Source organism: Xenopus tropicalis, chromosome 7 (genome assembly GCF_000004195.4).
Source record: "Xenopus tropicalis strain Nigerian chromosome 7, UCB_Xtro_10.0, whole genome shotgun sequence".
Taxonomy (NCBI): Eukaryota; Metazoa; Chordata; class Amphibia; order Anura; family Pipidae; genus Xenopus; species Xenopus tropicalis.
The window spans coordinates 46,223,536-46,239,675 of NC_030683.2; the positions used below are offsets into that span (position 1 = coordinate 46,223,536).

Here is a 16,140-nt window from a genome sequence, read left to right on the forward strand (position 1 = left end):
AAAGTGCAAACGCAAAGATAAAAATTGCAATTTGTTTTCATTTTTTTATAAATGGTTTTTGAAATCTTTTTGTGCAGCAGCTCCCAAGTTTGGAATTTCAGCAGCTAAAAGATCTAAATTACCTCAGTAACCAGGAAGTGGAATGAATGGGAGACTAGAAGACGAATTGGAAAAGGACAGAATAGAAAGAAAATTAATGAAATAAATAAAAAGTAACAAAAACAATAACATTATTTTGGCTGCAAGGGTCAGTGACCTCCATTTGAATGCTGGGAAGAGTCAAATGAAGAAAGCAAATAATTTAAGAAAAACTGCAGAAAATAAAAAATAAGAGCATTTGAAAGTTGTCAATAATAAATGATAATATTAATCCTTTAAGTGTTACTTAAGATGGTTTGTCTTACCCTTACAGAACTTCTCATTGGACCTTGGTCACTGTTGTAAGCTTCCACCACCAAAACATGAGATGAGTTTGTCTCTCTATCAAGTGGCTGCACACCCCGCATAATTAGTCCAGTATTCACATCAATTCTAAAATTTGTCTTTTCGTTTCCTGTCAACAGAAAATGTGATTATTTGTAGCCCTCAGAGCCAGGACCAATCCAGCCCTTGGCTTTGTTTTGTCAGATGGTATAGTCATTCATGACTAGCAGAATACTGGGGCCATGCTAGCATCCAGTGCGGGTAGGGCATTCTGTATGCTATTGCAGAGCTAAAAACTAATGATGAGCAAATCTGTCCCGTTTCATTTCGCCAATAAATTTGCAAATCTTTCCAAAGATTTGCGAAACAGCGAAAAATTTGGGAAACGCAGAAAATATCGCACGGAAAAAAAAATTGTCAGCGGCAAATTCTTTCATCCATTTTGTAAAACAATCCGCCAATGGCGAAACACTCAAATTTGCCATGAATCCATGCCTGGCAAAACATTTCGCTCATCACTACTAAAAACACCTTATAGGAGAACTAAACCCTAAAAATCAGGCACACTTGCACAGAAGTCGGTCATTTCTGGTGTTTTGCATGCAAGTGACATATATCCTCAATTCTGTAGGAGCAGGTGTGCTGTGTCTATTGATGCCTGCTCAGGAAAAGTTGGTATCCAATGTGCGCTGCTACCATGAGGAGAGTTGAGAAACTCACCTCAGACGGCAGCTCACATACAGTGGCTTACAAAAGTATTCGGCCCCCTTGAACTTTTCCACATTTTGTCACAAATATGCCACAAATATGCCACAAATATGAATCAATTTTATTGGAATTCCACGTGAAAGACCAATACAAAGTGGTGTACACGTGAGAAGTGGAATGAAAATCATACATGATTCCAAACATTTTTTACAAATAAATAACTGCAAAGTGGGGTGTGCGTAATTATTCAGCCCCCTTTGGTCTGAGTGCAGTCAGTTGCCCATAGACATTGCCTTATGAGTGCTAATGACTAAATAGAGTGCCCCTGTGTGTAATCTAATGTCAGTACAAATACAGCTGCTCTGTGACGGCCTCAGAGGTTTTTGGGAGCAACAACACCATGAAGTCCAAAGAACACACCAGACAGGTCAGGGATAAAGTTATTGAGAAATTTAAAGCAGGCTTAGGCTACAAAAAGATTTCCAAAGCCTTGAACATCCCACGGAGCACTGTTCAAGTGATCATTCAGAAATGGAAGGAGTATGGCACAACTGTAAACCTACCAAGACAAGGTCGTCCACCTAAACTCACAGGCCGAACAAGGAGAGCGCTGATCAGAAATGCAGCCAAGAGGCCCATGGTGACTCTGGACGAGCTGCAGAGATCTACAGCTCAGGTGGGGGAATCTGTCCATAGGACAACTATTAGTCGTGCACTGCACAAAGTTGGCCTTTATGGAAGAGTGGCAAGAAGAAAGCCATTGTTAACAGAAAACCATAAGAAGTCCCGTTTGCAGTTTGCCACAAGCCATGTGGGGGACACAGCAAACATGTGGAAGAAGGTGCTCTGGTCAGATGAGACCAAAATGGAACTTTTTGGCCAAAATGCAAAACACTATGGGGCACATTTACTTACCCACGAACGGGCCGAATGCGTTTTTTTCGTAATTATTGCGACTTTTTCGTTGCCATTCTGAATGTTGCACAAAATCTGGCGATTTTTTCGTAGCGTTAAAACTTGCGCGAAAAGTCGCGCCTTTTTCGTAGCCATTCCGAAAGTTGCGCAAAATGTTGTGATTTTTTCGTAGCGTTCGGATTCATTCAAGCTTCAGTATGGTGACTTTTCTTGGGCCAGGTTTGAGCTGCAGGGTGCCATTGAGTCCTATGGGAGGCTTCCAAAATCATGCTAAGTCTGAAAGTTTCGCCCGCCACTTACGAGCGCTCAATACGAAAAAGTCGCGACAAGATACGAGCGCATCGTAATGGCTACGAAAATCTCGTGTTTTTTCGCGAAAATCGCATTGGTAACGAAAAAGTCGCGTCAATTTCCGAAAAGTCGTAAAGGCGCCGAAAAAATCGCAAAAAAATATGAAAAAGTCGCAAAATGTTCGTTTTCCAATCGGAATTTTTCCAATTCGGATTCGAATTCGTGTCTTAGTAAATCAGCCCCTTAGTGTGCCAGAAAACTAACACTGCACATCACTCTGAACACACCATCCCCACTGTCAGATATGGTGGTGGCAGCATCATGCTCTGGGGGTGCTTCTCTTCAGCAGGAACAGGGAAGCTGGAGTTGATGGGAAGATGGATGGAGCCAAATACAGGGCAATCTTGGAAGAAAACCTCTTGGAGTCTGCAAAAAACTTGAGACTGGGGCGGAGGTTCACCTTCCAGCAGGACAACAACCCTAAACATAAAGCCAGGGCAACAATGGAATGGTTTAAAACAAAACATATCCATGTGTTAGAATGGCCCAGTCACAGTCCAGATCTAAATCCAATCGAGAATCTGTGGCAAGATCTGAAAACTGCTGTTCACAAACGCTGTCCATCTAATCTGACTGAGCTGGAGCTGTTTTGCAAAGAAGAATGGGCAAGGATTTCCGTCTCTAGATGTGCAAAGCTGGTAGAGACATACCCTAAAAGACTGGCAGCTGTAATTGCAGCAAAAGGTGGTTCTACAAAGTATTGACTCAGGGGGCTGAATAATTATGCACACCCCACTTTGCAGTTATTTATTTGTAAAAAATGTTTGGAATCATGTATGATTTTCGTTCCACTTCTCACGTGTACACCACTTTGTATTGGTCTTTCACGTGGAATTCCAATAAAATTGATTCATGTTTGTGGCTGTAATGTGACAAAATGTGGAAAAGTTCAAGGGGGCCGAATACTTTTGCAAGCCACTGTATAGTTACCAGGGGTGGCAAAAAACTGCCTCAGGGTGGCGCTAGGGGCCTAATGCCCCAGGTGGTAGCTCCAAGGTTCCTCTGCATCAATATACTCTATTCAGCACTATTTAAATAAAGTGGTTTTACACGCAACTAACTGCAAGGAAATTTAGGGGACTGCAACTGCTCTTGTGCACATTAATTAGCTCTTTTGTCTTTTCTAATATTACACAGTATCATATTAGACACAAATTTTGGTGTTGAACACTTTAAAATACATTGTATTGTGAACAACGTTTCAGTGCTGGGTCACAGACGCTGTAAGTTTATAGATTTGCTCTGAATTTCATTTCTGCTGACTCTAAACCTGCGGGTGTTCAATAAAAAAAAAGGGAAGCAAAGAGAGGCAGTGTTTTGCAGACTGGAGTACAATGTACAAAACCACAAAGAACTGAAACAAAACCTTTGCAACTGTTGCTGAGGAGCATTTATTACCTGCTTGCTGACAGTACCTGTATGTATAGTCTCTGAATAATGCTATCAGTTATGAATGGAATAAGGGACAAGCTGCATTTCCTCTAAGGCAAGGATAATTACTAATGAAACAGTTAAGGAATCTTATTAGAAAAGTTCTACAGAGTTGTATTATAACAGTGTGTTCTGCAAATCTCCTGTGAGGATTTTTAATTGCCTAGCTCCCTGTCACTGATATACGTTTTCTTATAGTTCCATAGTGGGAACAATAGTAACAAAATTGCTTGGAATATAATTAGGAATACTTTTTAACAGTACATGTGCTGCCTGCTGCAGAACCACTGGTGACAATGAGAAGGGGTATTACACCATGGGGACTTAATTTACAGGTAAATTGTTAGAAGCAGAGTCAAGTGGAACATCGGAGGAAAGCCAATGACAGAAAGCACATAATTGAAAATGGAAAGGTGGCTGGCCTGTATTGTACAGTTTGATATTGCATAACAGATGTATAGGAGTATTGTCAGGTTACTTACCACTTAGGATTCGATACCAGACTAAGCCGTTATCTCCCTCATCTGCATCAGTGGCTTCCAACTAAAATGAAAAAATATATCTTTTTTAATAACATCAACACATAAAATGTTATAGATTGGTGAACATAAGAGGTTCTGGGCCCCTCAGCAATTTTTTTCTCCCAGCCCCCCCACCACAGTGGTAATAGTGATGTCCCCCGATGAGTAAAAAAAATCATGGGTCTCCTAGGTGACTGCAGACACAGTCCCCCCAGGATAATATTTAGTATCACTCTGAAAAACCCATTATGCTCAATATATATAAAAACAAAGGGACAAAATATAAACCCTCATATGTAATAAAAAGGCACTACATTTTTCCAGCAATTAATAAGATGATGCTTTTAAACAGGTGACCAGCAAATCCTGCCTGATGATTGGTTGCTATGGGTTACTGCTCATGGGCAAACTTAGTGCATTTTATTACATAACTCCCATAGATTACAATAGTCAAAAAAAGGATCTTTCCTCATTAATCAATAAAATATAACAATGAAGTCCCTAGAATGGATGACATCTTCACAATTTAATTTGCAATAAATATAACGGATAACCAGTTTGACATAAATGCATCCTTGATGTTAATAAAATGCCTTGCTTTCACAGTTTCTTTTAAAACTTAAAAACATAATTTTAGTTACAGAGGCAGTGCAGAACTTGCTTAAGTTAGTTTGAAACAGCCCCAGTGCATGATGGAATACATAATGCCTTTCATCATCAACATCATTATATAGTACCAGCAAGTTACACAGTTTACAATAACGGTCTTTCAATGGTATAAAAAACAAAGGTTAGAGAACAAAAATAGAATTTATCAGTCCCTGACTTCCTGGCCCAGTGCAGCTTACAGTCTAAGGTATCACATTTACACAAACTAGGGATGTTTCATAAAGAGTTAATGAACTTGTCTGTATGTTTCTGGAGTTTAGAAGGAAACCAAAACAAAGAGAGACATATAAACTGTTGCCAGACTGTGAAGTAGTTAGAATTAAACTCCGGATCCCCAGGCTGCAAGAGAGCAGACAGCAGTGTTATCCACTGAGAGTAACATAGTAGGAGCTATACACTTCTATAGGGCTGCTTTACCTCTTGACTGGTAAGCCCAAAGCATTAGGCACAGAATTTGCAGCTCAATCCTTTTTTGGTCTTTAGTTCCACCATTAGCCATGCAAGTCATATGACATTTTTCATCACTGAATAAAACCGATTTCATTATAAATATCTAAGTGGCATCCGGCAGACAGATTCCAGCCATGATTCACAATTTTATACTTTACTGTCGTCTGTTAATGTCAACCCATCAGCTAAACAAAAGAAGGGGATGATCATGCAGGCAAATGCATTTAGAAAACATGTTAATCAGGGCCCTCTGGCCAGAATTAGAGCTATTAACAGCTTTTTACTTTCAAAATAGCAGGCTGACACAAATCTGGACCATTATAGGTGAGGCAGTTAAAAATGTAGTTTTTTTTTGTGAAAAAAACATCTCAAAACAACGTGTCGTACACGTTTCATGGCTTGAAGGGCAGTTAATTATAGTCATAGTGGCCGATTCAATAAAGGTCGTTAATGCTTAATGCATAGTTTTATGTGTAAAAGTGTTCGTTAATTAAGTACCGATTCATCAGCGTAATTTCACATGCGTTACTACTCATATCGCATGCACAAAAATCTCAATTATTGCAAAGCCTTATGTCCATTGCATTGCGATAATTATCTAATAGAAATAATACTAACGCATAATTCACGGACATATTTGAAGTGTTAAAAGCATGAAATATGGTGATAATCAGTGCTAATATTAACACCTAATTGGAATAGGCGTTACACCAAAAACATTGCGGTTTGTGAGCATTTGTGAAGACAACATGGAGTTTGCAGTGGGATATTTGTTGGATTGTGAAGAAGAGAATCAAGTATGTGATCACTCGTTTTTTCGGCCTTTAGTGAATCGTCCCCATAGTAAGTTATGCACAACATGTCGCAGTATTTAAGTCTAAAAACACCAGTCAAGGATAAAGTTTGAATAGCCAATCAGAGAGAATCTTACAGAAATAATTCGGAAATGTTTTATTGTGATTTTCAAAATTGAATTTAATATTTCACATACTGTTGAAAAAATATTATTGTGAAAAAGTTAAAAAAAAATTGGTAAGTAGTCAAAACATAACAGGCAATAAATCCGAATGAATCTCTCTATACCTATCACTGAAAAATGTTCAAGGGATCCACCTATATATTTTTTGGGGGGATCTCAGGCAATAAATAAAAGTTGCATTGTAGCTACTGTATGAACTGTACATTGCTATTGATGATTCACAAATGAATATACATTTTTACATTTAAAATTCAATGATGATGTGACTAATGCTTGTGTGCAACATAACTTTTTAACTAGGTCCTTTTACACATACAGCAAAGCATATTGTATTCAGCCACACGGGTCAGACCATTTAATGTTGGCCCCATGCGAACATTAAACTCATTAACCATCAGAACTCAGTTGCATTTGTTCCCGTAATTAAGTGGAGAGCACGTGCAGAGGTCATCGCCTGACCTGGAAATTAAACAAACATTTCTCTTGGTATCCAGTCTTTATGCTAATTGATTGAACAGACATGTCCAGTGTTGCCATCTACATGTGGCCAAATTACCTGAAATCTGACTGCTCACAGCTCAGATATAATAGGATAGCTGTCAGCCCATGTATGCCTTTTGAATAAGACAGTAAAAAAAAAAAGTAAAAAAAAGTTAAACCAATGAGCTAATCCATACATGAAACCATAGATTTTTTTTTTCACACAGCATACATTGATGTCATTGGCTGTTCTTTTGCAGTGTTATTTTTTCTTGCAGCATTTTTGTGTGTTTTTTGCAGAATGCTTTTGCTGTGGTTTTGTGAAAAAAAACAAAACACCAATGGTGAAATGGTAATCAATGCCTGCCAGAAAATTTTGCTCATCACTAAAAACAAAGATTCTTTTAGAAGATTTTGAAAACAGGATTTGAAGTTCTAATAGTTTTAATATACTGTTGCAGCAATTCAGAGGATCCAAGATTTGATTTGTGCTATAGATAAATGTTTTAAATGGAATAACTTGTACAGGAAACATCCTACAGACACAGCAGACCCATTAATTTAAGAGCGGTGGATATAGCATGCTCAACTAGTGAGGTCAGACACAGGTCTGGACTGGAAGACAAAATAGGCCCTGGCATTTCAATAACACAGAGGCCCAAACAGCCTCCCACCATGTCTATGGCATCTTACAGCAGTCCCTCTGGCATTTGCCAGAATCCACAGATTGCCAGTCCAGACCTGGTCAGACATCTAAAATCTGGTCTGGTAAAATTGGACTAACCCTATTTAGATGAGGGGAAATGGGGATAATTTTGTGCCCTTTGGTGGCACAATACTGGTCTATTTCTCTAGATCTCTCAAAGCACCCAAAGTTGCCCCATGTGCCATTGACTAATAAATAAGTGCTTCCCTGGTAAATGGGAATAGGGACATCACTGAGCACTAAAATGCCACAAATTAATTTGCCTATAATTTACTAAACTTTGCTGATCTTTTTTACTTCTGGTATCTGGTGCAATGTTGCATTATGGGTTAAAATATAGCAAACTAAAGTGAAATTATAGTAAATGATCCCTACATTATTGTATACTGTTCTAATGTATTACTGCTAGTTTAATATGTCCAAAGTTTATTCTTGTATATCACTTAAATGCAGTCACTGAAATCAGTTTAGGCACAATTTATATTTATTTGTATAGTATGCAAAGCACCATTCATTTACACAATAGATTAATAATCACATTTTTGAACATACAAAGTACTGTACTGTGTACATTTCATGTCTTTTCGGGCCTTGTAAAGCATTGCCTGATTCCTGTAATGTGTGTGATGTCAGAAAGACTGTGCATACTTTGCTATGAAGACAGAATGGCCAAGAGTCATGAGAAAGAAGCACTTTCAAGGGAGTATGAGCAATTCATCCAAGGGCAGTACAAGGAATTCTCAAGGACTTTATTCCTGTTATCATGCAGTTGGAGGAAAGGAGTTTAATCGTCAGGAACCAATGGAGTTCTTTCAAAAATAAGGATATAAAAATGCATTGAATGCATAATGCATACTTAGAACATTTTAGCAATAAATGAGTAAATAGAAAAATACTAGGCTCAAAGTTACAATATAATTTCCAAAAGAGCATGCATGCAGAGAATTCTCCCAAGAGCGACAGATATTTTTATAGTTTTTGCCACCTAATATGGACAAACTATACATCCCGACTCCCTAGATCCTGGAAGCGCCTCCTGGCTCTATTCAAACAGTGGCTTTTTTGCTATAAGGCAAGTTGAAAAATTTAAATCAGACACCATCTTACCAGTGGGGGTTAATAGCCGACCCTGACTTTAATATCCATTTTTTAACCGGAAATTCATATTTTCTAGTGTACAGAACTGCTCAGCCAGCAGCACACCCAGTTACACCTCTGCAACTAAGGGGAATATTTATCATGCTGTGTAAAAAGTGGAGTAAAACATTATGAAGTTGCTTATAGCAGCCAATCAGATGCTTTGCTTTGGTTTTCTAACTGTTGAAATCTAATTGCTCTGTCTAACATCACCGGTAAAAGTGGGTTTCACTCAGCATGATACACAGCATGATAAATATAACCCTAAGCCCTATGGAAGGCCTGAAATTGGAACGTGCCTTTTAACCTATTATATTCAATGAGGACATGTCATCCCAAAAATAAAATTTTGCTTAATTAAAGAAAACAATTCTAAGCAACTTTGCTTGGTTACTTTTATCTATAATTGCTATTAAAAGTAGCTTTTATCTGTCCTTTTCATTTCTGACCTTTTCTCTGCCCTGGTGGCTCTGTATTGACATCCTGATTACTATACATCGGTGCTATCCAACTTATTACATGTAGTGGGCCATATATTTCTTATCTAGCATGTTCAAGGACTAAATGAAATTGAAACAATAATGTCATATAGTAAAGTCTATAGAGAACAGACTGGGGGCCATAACTATCTTTTGGAGGGCCATATCCAACCCACTGGCCTTGAGTTGGGCAGCCCTGCTATAGATGAAGCAAACCTTTTCTTTGACTTATAGCATAGCATTTCACACTATATCAACTCATTAAAATCACTTTTTCTTTTGAAATGGCTGCTGTGAAGGCCAGGTTTATGAGAGAAAGTTTACTACTGCCAAGATCTAGGTTTTGATGATTATGATCATTGGTTAGGGTTGTCTCATTCAAATTTACTTTTAGTATGATGTAGACAATGATTTTCTGTGACAATTTGCAACTGGTTTTCATGTTTTATTATTTGTGTATTTTATTTAATTAGCTTTTTGCTCTCTCTCCAGTTTGGACTTTAGCAGCTATCTGGTTGCTAGGGTCTTGTTACCTTAGCAACCAGACAGTTGTTTGAATGAGAGACTGGAATATGAACAGGAGAGGGCCTGAATAGAAATATATGTAATAAAAAGTAACAATAAAATTGTAGCCTAATAGAGTAATAGTTTTTAACTGCTGGGGTCAGTGACCCCCATTTGAAAGATGGAAAGGTGTAGAAGAGTAAGCAAATAATTTAAAAACTATAAACAAATAAATAATAAAGACCAATTTCAAAGTTACTAAGAATAGGACATTCTATAACATATTAAAAAATAACATAAAGGTGAACCACCCCTTTGAGTATTTGTGTCTTACCTTTTGTGTCTGCCCTTTGGCACTTAAAGTATATATATATAATAATTATACCCCCTTACTTGCTAATTTAAAAATCATGGTCAGTTTCATCAGCTATATAGATAAATGTAAATAGTTCTGCATCTGGAAAAAAGAGATACACTTTTGGTTTGCGAGTGACCTGCACAATACATATTAGAAGCCTAAGTACACTTTAACATGATTGATTGTGATTTGGATGCAGAGACAGGGTCAAGCACAGAAAACCTGGGTGGATCCTCCTTCAACTGAGGAAAGAACAGAAGGAAGTAGCCAGATTACAGAACTTCACAATAAACTACTGACGCTAGCTACAGTTTTAGGGATGTGACAGTGCTGCTCCCTAGTGTCCAATATACAGACACTGTTGCCATATACTGGATTGCATTGGTTAGGTTTTTAAAATATTTCTGAAAATTCCTTCATGAGAATCATTCTGTACCTAAAGGATGAGAGATAAGAAATGCACTGCAAATCAATCTGTTTTAAACCTACATGATGTGAATTTGTACAAATCTGTGTGCCAAAGAACATAAGTTCAGTATATCAAATGTGCATTGGAATGTGTAGCTATATACGCAGATAGCCAAGAATGAATTTTGGGGGAAAAAGCTGTGCTTAACATAACCCTTGGATTTGTTACCTGATTATACATTGAGGTAACAAGGATTATTGAAAAAAAGCCCTTGTGGCCCCGACTCCTGTTCTTTAATCTTATTGTCACTGTGGTGGTAAAACTGTCAGAAGTCCTGTTCTCATTGTAAAAGGGAAGGATCACACCTTGTATCTCCCCTTTTAAACTGAATGTGGTACCAGGACTGACCATTCGGTATAATGGAGAGCTAAGGTCACATTTATGCAAGCTCCTGAAGGTAAAGAGGACTATGCCACATTATTACTTAATGAGAGTGAGAAAAAGTTTACAACTTAACTATTTAGTCAGTCCCATTTTAATATTTATGATGTGCCTACTGCAATGCACCAGTGGCAAAGCTCCTTTATGTTTGCCAAACATAAATCTTATATCTCTTCATAGAAAACACTGTCCATCTATAACCATTATGTCTTCACAAATATTTGTACTGGTACAGCTGTATTGCGCCTTTGGTATTTATTAGAGCAATATGCCAGTTCCTGCTTACAGTATACTTTATTAAGGAATAGAAACTATTCAGAGATAATGAATGACAAGCATTTTATAAACAATGCACCACATTTGCGGTCTACATTGTAAGGTGAAACATATGCATTTGTATATACATATAAATAATTTATAGCGTGCCTTTAAGACATGGGGCAACTAAGAATGAGTGCAGGCAGGAAGTTGTAATATAAGACAGAGATGGAAGATAGTTGAGGAAATGAAGCAATGAGTACATTTAAAGATTATTCTCTTCAAGACTGACACTATTTTCTACTATCCTTTGCTCCTTTCAGTTCTGTATACAATATTTTATCCTGGGAATGTAACCAAGCAGATGTAACTGAATGTTTGCACTTTTATGGGTCGGCTAGTTAGCAGTAAAAATAAGCAACGAAGAGCTGAACCACAAACTGCTACACAGTTAACAAGAAGGAAATATATATTTGGCTTTCTCCTGTTTACTGCAAGCAGAAATTAGGACAATTTACCTCTCTGACTTCTTGCTCGCAGATAACCACAACTTCTGAATTTTCAGACTGTAAAATTCTAATGGCCCATAATTTGATATTTATCTTCTTGTAATTCTTGACATTCTTTTTCCGCAATAAACTTGTGCTTCCCTCTTAGGTACATTGTAAATATGTGATTATGGTAATGGCTGGAGATGCTGAAATGTTAACACTGAAATGGCAAATGGAGGTAGCTGCAATTCTTCAGCAGCGATTGGTAAAGCCATTTATTGGGCTACTATTAATGTAATTACTGTGTGTTGTGTACTCAGCACATTCTGTATTCTGCATTGTGCAGTAGTGAAGGAAAAAACACAAACTTAGTTACAGTATTCAGGGGCCACAAGGCTAAGGGGCACATTTACTAATCCACGAATCCGAATCACGAATGGGAAAAAATCGGATTGGAAACGAAAATTTCTGAAGATTGCAAATATCACGAAAATGCTTACGAAAAAATCGTATTAGTCACGAAAATATCGTATTGGCAATCCGAAAGTCACAAAATCTTCGTACCGAACAATTGTAAAAAGTGGTAAAACCTTTCCGATTTTTTCGTGCAAGCGTCCAAAAAAGTCGTGCGGCGTACGAACATAGTCGTTCGGACGCCCGAAAAAATCGGTGAAAATACGCTCGGAGCGTTCGCATGAACGCTCGAGCATTCGTGCCTTTGTAAATGTGCCCCTAAATGTTGATAGGCCTGCCAAACCTTGCACCACACAGGACTGCAAAACAAATTCATAATTCATAGTTGCAAGTTTTTTTTTTTATTCAGGTAGATTTTTATTGAGTCAAAGCATTGACATTGGTACATACATAGCATTGTTAGCGTTCAGTAGGACAATTTTTACAGGCATTTTTACACTTTTTGGTGCAATGCAGGGGTGATAATCATGTCAGTCAATACACAGCATATATATGTAGTAACTTAGAGGTCAGTCTATCCCTCTGGTAGTTGGGGTACCTTAAGGTGTACATAGGGGCATGGTTCTGGGGATCCAGAAGGGTACAGGTGGCCCTTTGCACGCACATAGGGTTAGCGAGAGTTACTAGTTTGCATGGGCGATCCATCTCCCCCAGGTACTGACAAAGGTACCGACCTTGCCTTTTTTGCATAGTGAGTATCTTTCTTAAATGCATGTCTCGTTTACTGCTTTCAGCCACGAGTTATAGGTTGGGGGCTGTTTGCGATTTCCAGTTAAGGGTGATTTGTCTATGGGCTTGGAATAGCGCCTTAGCCAGGAGTGCCTTTTGGCTTCTGTTTGGCTCTAGGCCTGAGGTTATGCCTAGTATGCAAAGTTTAGGAGTAAGGATAAGGTCAATATCTGTCACTGCTCTCAGTTTATCTAGGATCTGGGCCCAGTAGGGTGACAGCAGAGGGCATGCCCATAGAATATGGAGTAGGGTGCCGGTTTCTGCCTGGCACCTGGTGCACATGGAGGAGGTTTCTGGGTAGATTTTATGCAGTTTCTCCGGGGTATAATAGGCCCGGTGAATGAGGTATAGCTGAAGCATCTCATGCCTGCAGTTGATGGATACAGTTTTTGGGGCGGCTAACACCTCTTTCCATTGGTCATCTGATATGAAGCCACGGTCTACTTCCAACGCATCCCTCCCTCTGAGGGCTGAAAGCTTGTATCTGCCCTCTATTATATACTTATACAGAATAGATATCTTACATTTGTTATGACCCTTTCTTATGAGTGAAAGTAGTGGGTCTTCAGATGTGGCCAGGAGAGACCTTCGGCTTAGGGGTTTAAGGGTTAATTGCACCCTATGGTACAACAGCCACTGGGAGGCTGGTAGGGAATAGTGTTGTCTTAGGGTTGGGAATGGAACCATCTCGCCCTCATCCCACACATCTTGTATGGAGGTGATGCCTGCCTCCAGCCATTGCTTTGGGGCGGGTATATCTGCCAGGTTACCCAGGATTTTTTTACACCATAGTTGCAAGTTTTAAAATGTTCTCTTAACATGAGCTTTAAGTAATAATGAATGTGCATTGTGTAATTTAGGAGCTTCAAAAGAAAACCTAATATAACAGTAGCTCCTTAGGCAGGTTTAGTTGAGCGGTTCACCTAACTATGACAACTAAGGATAGTATTGTCTCTTGAGAGAAAAAGGGGAGTCACCTTTGCTGGAGAAGGTGATGAGGGTGATGCAGTATGCCTACAAAATGGTTGGAGGTAATGCCATCTTGCTGGCAAGGATATACTGTAGCTCCTACAAGGAAAAATTGGGTAGCTTATATAGATAATAACTGCTGTTGTCTAGTTAGCTTTGTTTCACTAGCCTAATCATGTCATGCAACATCTGCGCTAACATGTAAAGATAATGGCATTATCCACATGCAAACATCAAATGATATTATGGTCAAATAAATCTGAGTTTGTTAATGGTAGGGGTTACTTGCAGCTAGATTTTGCCACTCGGGACTAGTAGTTAAAACTACCAGTTTAAGAGTCAAATGTAACTCCAATCTAAACCTCGATCAAGAAAAGCATTACATGTGCATTGTGTGATATATTCCAACTGGAATACCTTTATATTTTTGATATAAGAAAATGAATATAACATTTTACATTTGTACGACTCTGTAGGACATTTTATTAGAGGTTAGGTACCATCCATACCTCTTTCTTACAGGGGTCAAGCATGAAAGAGCAAGGTGCAAGACATGCCCAAGTGCAGTCATGGATAGCAACTAATAAAATGTTTACTTTTTAAACAGGTGACCATTGAATTTTACCTGCTAATTGGTGGCTATGGGTTACTGCTCCTAGGCAAACTTAATGCCTTGGGCCCAGTACAAAGCCATTTAAGCATGAGTGAGTTTTAGTGTTGAAGGAACAGTAAGTAACATCAAAAAATGAAAGTGTTTTAAAGTATAATGTAGTCTATCTACTCCCATGGATACACAGCAGCGTATTTCAACACACCAGTTTTACCAGTGCTGGGCAACAGTATATTAAATGTAATTACTTTAAAACACTTTTTGATGTTACTGTTCCTTTTATAGAAATATTTCAGGAACTTAGCTGTATGGTCTGACTCTCAAGGTGACCCTGTGTAAAGTCATGTTCTGCAAACCCAGCACTGATGTCTCTGCTTTTTGTTGGTCCTATTCATAACTAGAATATTATTAAATCAGTCAATCAACAGTGCAGCATGCAGCAGCAAATCAAAATGACTAAGCCCCTGGCTGACGCACCAGCTTTCAATCAGGAAAATGCTTAATTCATAGCCTACAAAGGAATCCTTGTAAACGATTTCAAGGGGAAATAAACTTTAAAACTGATTTTATATTCATTGAAAACAGTTCTTTTAGTGACCTGTACAATTTTAAAACTTTTTTTATATTACGTCTGTTAAAAACTCCTGACCCCATTCCTGGTAAACCTCCATTGGGCTTTTTTGTTTGCCAAAGACACAACAGGCCCCACAGACTTGCAGCTGTATGGATAAAAGGGCAAGGGCCATGTCTTTTACCATTTTCCTTTAACAAGGTTAAGGCTGAAAAAATAAAGCGTGCAAGGTGATTTTGACAATCTAACAGAGTAATGTAGATGTCAACTCCTACAAAGGGGAATGGCTGAAAAATATGGGTGTGGCCTATTGATGTCACTGTATACTTATTGCACATGCACATGCACATACTTACTGCCCTTTCATGGCACTGAAAGCTTACTTTGCATGCAGATATTTACATCAAAAGGGGGATGGAAGAACCCAGGGGAACAGCATATAGTGACAGGAGGCCTGGTGGAGGGGTCCAAAACTGAATAACTCCCAGGAAACCAGGGGCAAATGACAGCTATGTAGAAAACATTTCAGCAGGTCTTGTAACCTACGATAACCAATTAGATGTTTTCAAGTAAATGCTTCTTGGTTGGTTGATTGGTTGCTATAGGTTACTAGTGCCAATGTTATGATTTGTATTACATTACCTTTATACTTTTTCATAGGAATGTTGCAAGCAACAAATATTGCATAGCTAGATTCCAAGCTACCCATTGCACCACCATGCAGCCCTATAATTCTGTATATATTGTAGGCATATGTATAGAATTGTGAGCCATGGCTGGAATCCTACCTTGGCACCCATGATATATTATAGAATTAATTACATATCTCCTTTAAATTATTACTGTCTATGGCTAGTTTACATTTCACTGTTTTAAAGGGAATCATAAACACAGGGACTCATTTTTGCCTCCCGGTTCATAATCACAACTTTAATGTAGTATGTTATATTTGAATTTCAATCATGTAAAATCTGTTCTATAACTGCTATTTAGAAATGAACATTATGAGTGGTTTAGGTATTTATCCCATTTGTTTTACATTTCCTTTGCATGCTGAGCAGGGTGTTCCTATCGTTG

The 16,140-nt window shown here is 38.4% G+C and overlaps 1 protein-coding gene across 1 annotated transcript in view; it reads right to left on the minus strand.

Annotated features, from left to right (window-relative positions):
* Nucleotides 1–16,140, minus strand: part of cdh23 (cadherin-related 23) — a 465,229-nt gene that overhangs the window by 120,075 nt on the left and 329,014 nt on the right. The window contains exons 27-28 of the mRNA XM_031906723.1: nt 4,311–4,371; nt 405–553 (exon numbers count right to left, since the gene is read on the minus strand). Of these exons, the coding sequence (XP_031762583.1) occupies nt 405–553; nt 4,311–4,371 (210 nt within the window). The remainder of the gene's footprint in view (nt 1–404; nt 554–4,310; nt 4,372–16,140) is intronic.